We start from the raw sequence: 10000 nt of genomic DNA, 5'->3' as shown, positions 1-10000 counted from the left end.
GTTCAGACGGGAGTGGAGACAGCAATAGAGGTGGAGATGATAGTGGTATTTGGTAAATGAGACGAAATATTCTAATAGTTTGTAATTCCATTGATTGAAAAATTAGGGTATGGTGAGATGCGAATCCATACACTTTTGAACTTCCTCGGTGGAAATGGACTGCATTTTCGAACTCAGTGGGGTCGATTTACTCTAAGAAATGTTTAGACGGACGACAAATTAATTATAGATAAGAAAATATCGAAATGAGTACGATTAGTTACTCAACTCCAGTAATGATAAATCTTGTTTTCAGACATATTTTCGAAATGGGAGTGAATTCAATGTCTGTGCAGTCATTTCTTAGAGTAAATCGACCCCATAGAGTTCGAAAATGCACTCCATTTCCACCTCGGACATCCACAAGTACTGGTAATCGTACCTGACCATACCCTAATTTATTCAAGTCATGAGACTAAAAGTCGTCATATGGAGCGACCTCTAAATCAACTCCGAACAAGCTAAAAAAAAATTATGCGCGTTATTGGATCATATTGGAATAATTTTAAGCTTGTGGAGCAACATTCTATTTTTTTCGACTTTTTTGGACCACCCTAATGTATGTATGTATGTATGTATGTATGTGTATATATATATATATATATATATATATATATATATATATATATACACACACATACAGTAGACTAGGCGTAAGTCGTCACCATTGGGACCGAGAAAAAAGTGACGACTTAGAAATGTGACGACTTACGCGTATGCGAACATTCATGATGACTGTGGGGTGAAGGATGAAGTTGCGCGTGGCCTGGACACGTATGTGTGAGAGCCGGCTATTGTACCAAAAGGAAAACACAATCCTCGGGGCATAGGTGGGGGTTCATTGGTGAGTTGGAAAGTGATCAAGCAAAGATGGAATTCATGAATCAGTTTATCAAAAGTAAAGATAATGAACAACTGCAAGACAACAACTTCGCCTGCTTATCACCATGATGGGATTGACCAACAAACACCAGAGACTTTTCTGGCAGCATCTGCCAGAAAAGCCCAGTCTCGTAGGCATTGTACACGTCCTGAGGCTGATACCTTTCCAAGATGTCTTTCAATTTGCCATCCTTCGTCGTGCACCACTGCCGAATCCACACCGCCTGATTCGCCGCACTTCTTGACCTTGCCGATTCCCCACGTCACTTTGAATCTGTCTATCCAGTGCATCGGCAAGGTCTCGGCATCATCATGCCCGAGGTCTGCAGCGAATTGACGTGCCTTCAGCAGCAACATTTCACCGTCCAACCGAATATTTGGCTGAGCCGACATTTGCCGAAACCAGATGATGAGCGCGTCATCGACATCTTCAAAGGATCTTCGTCATCGAAGATCGTCATCGACATCTTCGCAATTGGGGTTTCACCACCTCAGAGCGGGACTCCACCCAGAGTGGGAGGAGTGGGCTCCTCGCCCAGTCAGGGGCTTCACCACCTCAGGTTGTGAACGAGGTGGGCGGAGAAGTTTTGCTCCCCCTTTTTTGTCCCCCACCCGAAGAGGGCAGATAGCTGCGCGGCCGCAGAGCTGGGGAGGAGACATCTCTCGAAAGATCTTGACATCTCGTCATCCGGTACATCACATCTCGAAAGATCTTCACATCTCGTCGTCCAGTACATCTCGTCTTGGTTGGTCTTGGTGGTCGCCATCTTGGTCGTCGTTCTCTTCCTCCTCCGCGGATCGAGCCGCTCGAAGGCCACACGAGGCGGGCAGGTCCGAGACAAGCCCTGGCTTTCAGCTCGCCTGTCCCTCCGAGCTGAAAGTCCTATTAAAGGCAATAGCCACCATTTCGTGTGTGTGTGTGTGTGTGTGTGTGTGTGTGTGTGTGTGTGTGTGTGTGTGTCCGTGGGCCCATCCGTAAGTAGTGAATTGCATAAGTGTTTTTGACTTTACATACGTGCATTGCCTGGTGTTCGGTTTAGTTCTGCTCTTATGTGCTTCCCTCATTCCCTGCCGATTATCATAAACACCCCCAATTGTTTAAATGTACTCAGTTCGTCGTGTCACTTCTGCATAGGCGATTATAAAACCGCTCGGCTTCACACACGGAACGGGCTCGCTTAAGCGGCTCGCTTCCGTACGAGTTCCGCCGAGGGTGAAGTACCCCGGTAGCTGGATCACGTGGGTACTTAGGTAAGTTGAAGTTGGCAATTAACCCTATCCCACGTGATCTACCCATTGGCGTATTTCGGTCCAAAATAACCAGGACCCGCCGACCTCGGACTTCTCCGGGTCGGCGATCTGTAATTCCGGGCGATCGAGCCGAGACGGCCCCACCGCTCCATCGAGGGTCGTGCTCGTGGCGACACACCGGCGAAGCTGCAACACTGGTGTCCGGGAGCGGGATTCGGCCTCATCCGCCTCCACACAAAATTCACGGACGCGGATCAGGCGTGTACGGAGCAAACCCCCCCCCCCCCCCGTGTCCCCAAATTACGAGCACTTGGAAAAAAAATTTAATTCCCAAAACGCAACATGTCCAGCCAAGGCGAGCTGAGGCAGGTGAGTAGTGAGGAATGTGTAGTGGTAAATGAACCCATGGCCCAAGACGAAACCACCATGCAATAACTTTCCCCGCAACCCAACTCAGAGTCTGAAATGGGCGCAGTGGCTGGGGTGGTGGACGAACCCCCCAGTAGGGTGAATATACTGATTCTGGCTCACTTTTCCCCATGTAAGTGAATGGGGGATTCTCAGCGATTCATATTTTTTCCCCTAAAAAATAAACCCCCTTTTTATCCCAAGGTATATTTATTTGTCTGCCCTTTTAACCTCGGGGCACTCTTTTTCAAAAAACCAATGCATATTGTTTAGCTCACTCATTGAACCTATAAAAATTTGTTCATTCTCAAATTCCTTCAATAGTTTAATTTTCTTTGCACAATAATCCCCATCTAAAATATTTAAAAATAAAACATTTGAATCTTTATATTTTTTAAGATACCCCTTTTGTGCCATTGCGAAATGATAAACTTCTCTTAATGCTCTTGTTTGACCACCTCCTGAGCCACATATCATTTTGAGATTATAGTAAATTGTTTTTCCATTGTTCAATTGATAACCATCAAAGTTTTCAGTCCATTCAAGGATATTTTTTTTCTTTAAATCCTCTAACTTACTAGTTTTTAAATTGATTCACTTATTTGTTTTATTTACCTTTGTTTTAATTATTTTTTCAATAAGACTTATTTGATATTTTCCACATTCATTATGTTTTTCATTTACTGTATACAAGCTGTAAACATATATTTGCACACACACACACACACACACACACACACACACACACACACACACACACACACACACACACACACACACACACACACACACACACACACACACACACACACACACACACACACACACACACACACACACACACACACACACACACACACACACGAAAGTTTTATTGTGCAGTAGTTACAATAATTAGTCAGTCATTGTATCTGTATGCGCTCCATTATTCGCCTCAGTCAGTGTTTCCATACACCACGATGGTGGAGGAGGGTGGGATGAGGAAGGTAGGTCTGAGAAATTTAACTGAGGTAAAGTGGCTTTCAGACCACCCAGTAAAAGTGGAGTCCAAGACCTTGGTGTGATTGGCAGGGACATAGGGTCCCTCTTTAAAATTATTTTATGCCAGTCCATGCCCAGGTTAAGTCAATAAATACACACCAACAATTCTGCTAAACTTTCTCAACAACTTCTGTTTTATGATGTGCTCTACCTTTCATCAACTTCTTTCAGCTCACAAAGGAGACAACAAAACAGGATGGCAGCAATGTAACTATCTGCCATGACTTTCTGTCCAACTACATTGTGACCATTCGCGATGGCAATTTGTACCTGGCACACTGGTGATACAAAGGATGTGGGAGTTGCACACAGGAAAATGCTGCAGGATTCGTTCCGGCCGGTTTGCATCAATCACGAGAACCTTTCCCGTATCCTGTGTGCTCGCGCACACCCACACCAAGCTCGAGAGCTCATCCCGCGCTCGAAGTTCTTTCTGCTTCTCCTGCATATGACATGGACGACAATCTTGAGTTATCTGCAGTGTTGCCCGCTACCTTATAGCATGTTTTGGCAGTGCAATTTTGCAAACTAACCTTAATTCACAAAGCCTCAAACAGAATATTGTAAAACTTGTATAAAAACTAAATGTTACAAAAATATTGTAAAAACACGAACCTGCTGCTTTGACCAACACAATATTTAATAATATGCCCCAATATATATATATATATATATATATATATATATATATATATATATATATATATATATATATATATATATATATATATATATATATATATATATCTTCTTCTTCTTTCGGCTGCTCCCGTTAGGGGTCGCCACAGCGGATCATCCGTATGATCCGCATAGTGATTTGGCACATGTTTTACGCCGGATGCCCTTCCTGACGCAACCCTGGTCGCCTCTTACGACACAGGGATATATATATATATATATATATATATATATATATATATATATATATATATATATATATATATATATACATATATATATATATATCAGGCGTATAAAAACTACTACAGTGCATTACAACTCCCTCCCCCATTCCCTCAATGCTCTCACCTGTAGTTCAAGCTCCAGACGCTCTAAACTGCTTTGGGAATCGGAACGATGCAGGGTTTCACCCAGTGTGGTCTCAATGCCACTTTCTCCCCCATAAAAAACACTTGCACCGACCACTGAGCCACCATCACGGGTCCGCCCACCAGAGAGGTTGACCCCTGTTGCACACCATAACTAGAAGAAAAAAAGAACTACATAATCAATTCAAGACAGCTGCATATTAATCTATCATCATTTAAGACAAAATTTTAGAATCATCAACCTATAATTTTGAGAAACGTCTATATATTTGACTTCAATACACACATGAACCGCTGGATAGAATGAGATGAAAACTGCTGATGAGATGAAAACTGCTGAATGTAATCGGGGTGTATACAGGAAGATTTTAGGTGATCAAAAGAAAATTCATAATTGTGGATGCGAAGAATGAGGAGCAGGACTTCAATGATCTTTTTGTAAATATTGTTACGGCCACGGGTCTCAAACGAACAATGCCCGAAAGGCAGTGAGGGGTAAGGTAGGTCACCATGTCCGCCCATAAATTGCGTACGAGTCAGTGATCGAAACCACAAGACAGCTGGGCGAACTCCCTCCCCTCACACTTAACTCCACCCAAAACCCCTCCCCCACTTCCCCCCATCCTCCGCACACCCACCTCCCTCCCATAGTGCAGAGCGATGTTTGATGAAGACTCACTCTCCCCCCCCCACACCTCCTCCTTCTCTCTTCCTCTCTCTCTCTCTCCCCCCAACCCCCATCCTCCCTCCTCCTCTCTCTCTATCTCTCTCTCTATCTCTCTCTCTATCTCTCTCTCTATCTCTCTCTCTCTCTCTCTCTCTCTCTCTCTCTCTCTCTCTCTCTCTCTCTCTCTCTCTCTCTCTCCCCCCTTCTTGCCCTCCTCTTTCCCCCTCCTCCTCTTTCCCCCTCCCCCTCCTCTTTCTCCCCCTCCTCTCTCTCTCTCTCTCTCTGTCCCTCTCTCTCCTCCCGCTTCTCTCTCTCGTTAGGCCATGGGCCAGATGGGTGATCATTACCATCTCAGGTGGCAAAGGTTGACTGTACTTTTTGGAAAGATCTTTGTCTGGGCCAACTTTTTGGGTATGATTTCCACTCCAAATCGGTGGCTTTATTGTAGTTTTGGGGAAAATAGGCATTTTTGGGGTAAAATCGTGTTTTTGGAAATTTCAACTGTAGAAAAAATATCTGCGACAAAACAACATATTTGAGACTTGGAATAAATAGCTATGTAAAATACAACCATTTTGGTGTGCTTTGTGTTGGGTTTCAATCGCCGGTTACCATGGCAACAAACATTTTCGGATAAAAAAAAAACATGGTTTTTGAAAGTGAAACTTTAACAATTCATATCTCAGAAATGGAAAATGATTTTTGAACCATTTAAACGATAAACACATCCCGATGCATCAGGGCAGTTTTTAAATTCCATAGTATGAGGGTAGGTTCAAGATAAATATATCGTTTTAGGGTAAAAACATCACATTTTGAATTGCATTTCTTGCTAATCTGACAGAAAACCCCGTTTTTTGAGATAAGAGGACTGTTTTATTTTATCAACTTCACAGAGTATCCAAAGTCTACATGTTTTTATATATCACTTTACATGTACTAGTATAGGTTGTTGGGCATGTTGGGGAAGGGAATAAAGAGGATGAGGAGGTGATGGGTAGGTACGGTCTCAACAAGAGAAATGTGGAAGGGCAAATGGTGGTTGAGTTTGAAAAAAGAATGGAAATGGCAGTGGTAAATACGTATTTCAAGAAGAAGGAGGAACACAGGGTGACGTACAAGAGTGGAGGAAAGTGCACACAGGTGGATTACATCTTAAGCAGGAGATGCAACCTGAAAGAGATTAGTGACTCCAAGGTGGTGGCAGGGGAGAGTGTAGCTCGACAGCATCGATTGGTGGTCTGAAGGATGACTTTTGAGGTGAGGTTGAGGAAGAGAGTGAGGGCTGAACCAAGGACCAGATGGTGGAAGCTGAAGGAGGAAGACTGTTGCGTGAAATTTATGGAGGAGGTGAGACAGGCGTTGGATGGTGGTAAAGATGGGTGGGATGATTGGGCAACGACAGCAGAAGTTGTGAGGGAGATAGCTAGGAAGGTACTTGGTGTGACATCTGGACAGAGAAAGGAAGATAAGGAGACTTGGTGGTGGAATGAGGAAGTACAGGAAAGTATAAGGAAGAAGGGGTTGGCGAAAAAGAAGTGGGATAGTCAGAGAGATGAAGAAAGTTGGCAGGAGTACAAGGAGTGGCGGCGAAAGGCAAAAAGAGAGGTGGCAAAGGCCAAGGAAAAGGCATATGACGAGCTGTATGAGAAGTTGGATACAAAAGAAGGGGAAAAGGATTTATACCGATTGGCAAGACAGAGGGACCGAGCCGGGAAGGATGTGCTGCAGGTTAGGGTGATAAAGGACGCAAATGGGAAAGTGCTGACGAGTGAGGAGAGTGTGTTGAGAAGGTGGATGGAGTACTTTGAGGGGTTGATGAATGAAGAAAATGAGAGAGAGAGAAGGTTGGAAGAGGTTGAGATAGTGAATCTGGAAGTGGGGTGGATCAGTAAGGATGAAGTGAGGACTGCTATGAAGAAGATGAAAAGTGGAAAGGCGGTTGGCCCAGATGGTATACCAGTGGAGGCATGGAAGTGCTTAGGAGAGATGGCAGTGGGGTTGTTCACCAGATTGTTTAATAAAATCTTGGAAAGTGAGAGAATGCCGGAGGAGTGGAGATCAAGTGTACTGGTTCTGATTTTCAAGAACAAGGGTGATGTGCAGAGCTGTGGAAATTACAGAGGGATAAAGTTGTTAAGCCACACCATGAAGTTGTGGGAAAGAGTAGTGGAAGCTGGGTTGAGAGGAGAGGTGATGATCTGTGAGCAGCAATATGGGTTTATGCCAGGAAAGAGCACCACTGATGCGATGTTTGCTTTGAGAATGTTGATGGAGAAGTATAGGGAAGGCCAGAAGGAGTTACATTGTGTGTTTGTGGATTTAGAGAAAGCTTATGATAGAGTGCCAAGAGAGGAGTTGTGGCATTGTATGATGAAGTCGGGAGTGGTGGAGAAGTATGTGAGGATCGTGCAGGATATGTACGAGGACAGTGTGACAGCGGTGAGGTGTGCGGTAGGAATGACGGACCGGTTTAAGGTAAAAATGGAATTGCACCAAGGATCGACTCTGAGCCCTTTCCTGTTTGCAATGGTGATGGACAGGTTGACGGACGAGATCAGACTGGAGTCCCCATGGACTATGATGTTCGCGGATGACATCATGATCTGTAGGGAGAGTAGGGAGCAGGCTGAGGCGAGCCTCGAGTGATGGAGGTACGCACTGGAGAGAAGGGGAATGATAGTCAGTCGGCGTAAGACGGAGTACATGTGCGTAAATGAGAGGGTGGGTGGTGGTATGGTGCGGTTGCAAGGAGTTGAGGTGGGGAAGGTGGCTGGGTTTAAATACTTGGGATCAACTGTCCAAAGTAACGGAGAGTATGGGAGAGAAGTGAAAAAGAGAGTGCAGGCAGGATGGAGTGGGTGGAGAAGAGTTGCAGGAGTGATTTGTGACAGAAGGGTAGCTGCAAGAGTGAAGGGGAAAGTATACAAGACGGTTGTGAGACCAGCTATGTTGTATGGTTTGGAGGTGGTGGCACTAACAAAAAGACAGGAAGCGGAGCTGGAGTTGGCAGAGTTAAAGATGCTGCGATTCTCATTGGGAGTGACGAGGATGGATAGCATAAGGCATGAGTATATTAGAGGGACAGCACTGGTAGGACGGTTTGGAGACAAAGTGAGAGAGGCGAGATTGAGATCGTTTGGACATGTGCTCAGGAGGGAAGCGGAGTATATCGGGAGAAGGATGTTGAAGATGGAGCCGCCAGGCAGGAGGAGAAGAGGAAGGCCAAAGGAGGGGTTCATGGATACGGTGAGGGCAGACATGCGGGTGTGGTTGGGTTGGAGTGTCAATGGAAGATGTGGAGCATAGAGCGAAATGGAGACGGTTGATCCGCTGTGGCGACCCCTAACGGGAGCGAGCCGAAAGAAGAAGAAGAAGATGTACTAGTATAGGTTATATGAGTTACCTAGATTGGCGTTGCCATGGAAACGATCAATTTTGTGGGTAAACACGTTTTTTGATGGTAAAAGTTGAAATATTATTTTTCAGAGATCTGAAGGCTAAAACCACCCTGATGCACACAGAAAGTTGTTTATTTCAATGTATAGGGCAGGTTGTCAACAAACTATCTCGTTTTAGGGTGAAACCATCAACTATTCAATAGCATTCCTCGATAGAATTGTCAAAGCAGAGATTTTGAGAAGTCTTTGGTTTTAAAGATTTTTCAATCTATCAAAAGTCCATTTTGGCTAATAATTTATATTAATTCTCTCTTATGGCAATCAAGTTGAACTCGACTGACGTTTCCATGGCAACGGTAATTTTGTGGAGAAACCATTGTGAAGTGTCTTTAAATATTACAGTGTTTTTACATCTTTTTTTCTTTTCAGGTGACTGATCATGGAAGAGTCATTGCCTCCCCCAAAGCGGCCACGTACCGACTGTGTTATCCACTGCACTGTCGACACTGATCTCGTGTCACCAATATATTTCGGTTCATGGACAACTGGACAACTCTGTTAAAGGCTGCAGAAATTCGAGGTCATGGACAAACATTATCTGCTGCAAAAGGTTTATCCGAAGGAGAGATTGCGCCAGTAAAATATCATCGCAGGTGCCGTTCTGTGTTTACCAACAAAAAGGACCTCAATAGACTAACACGTGAGAAAACAGACATACACGAGCAACCCAGCCGACATAGGACACCGAGGCAAGGGGCTGTCTCATCTCGCGTGTGCGAAGCAAAGTGCATATTTTGTGATAAAGTTGCAAAATATTTGAAAGGACAGCGTTCTAAGGAAACCCTTGTGCAGTGTAAACAGCCGCGAGCGGACACAGCTGTCAGACAAGCTGCTGTGCGAAAAATGGACAACAAGATTCTAAGCATAGTCAGTCGAGAGATTGTTGCAGCTGAAGCACATTAACATAGGTCCTGCTACCGGCAGTATACAAAGGCATCGACTACCTCGGACAGTGGAATTGCTGCAACCAGTAAGGCATCAGCAGAAACTCTCTATGAATCAGCTGAAACTACCGCTTACAAAGAGTCATTTGACTTCATCAGGAACGAAATATTTCCAAATCCAAAGGTTCTGCACCTCACTGATTTGACATCCCGTTTAATTTCACTGATGAACTCATACGGTTTCAACGAGATCAGCGACTCAACTAAGACACATATGCGTCGAAAATTGGAGAGCTAGTTTGGTGAGTCACTCCATTT

General features: G+C 44.4%; 1 protein-coding gene across 7 annotated transcripts in view; it reads right to left on the bottom strand.

Annotated features, from left to right (window-relative positions):
• Window positions 1–10000, bottom strand: part of LOC147024547 (C-Jun-amino-terminal kinase-interacting protein 4-like) — a 200888-nt gene that overhangs the window by 64362 nt on the left and 126526 nt on the right. For all 7 annotated transcript variants that reach the window (XR_015059080.1, XM_085884562.1, XM_085884563.1 and 4 more), the window contains 2 exons: window positions 4651–4824; window positions 3892–4063 (listed from right to left, as the gene is read on the bottom strand). Coding sequence is in view for 6 of the 7 variants with exons in the window: in XM_085884562.1 (XP_085740688.1) it covers window positions 3892–4063; window positions 4651–4824 (346 nt within the window). In the remaining variant the exon portion in view is untranslated. The remainder of the gene's footprint in view (window positions 1–3891; window positions 4064–4650; window positions 4825–10000) is intronic.

This window comes from Eptatretus burgeri, chromosome 6 (genome assembly GCF_056783735.1).
Source record: "Eptatretus burgeri isolate ZD-2024b chromosome 6, Ebu_testis_v1, whole genome shotgun sequence".
NCBI classification, from domain to species: Eukaryota; Metazoa; Chordata; class Myxini; order Myxiniformes; family Myxinidae; genus Eptatretus; species Eptatretus burgeri.
This window is presented reverse-complemented; position numbering and strand designations above follow the sequence as displayed.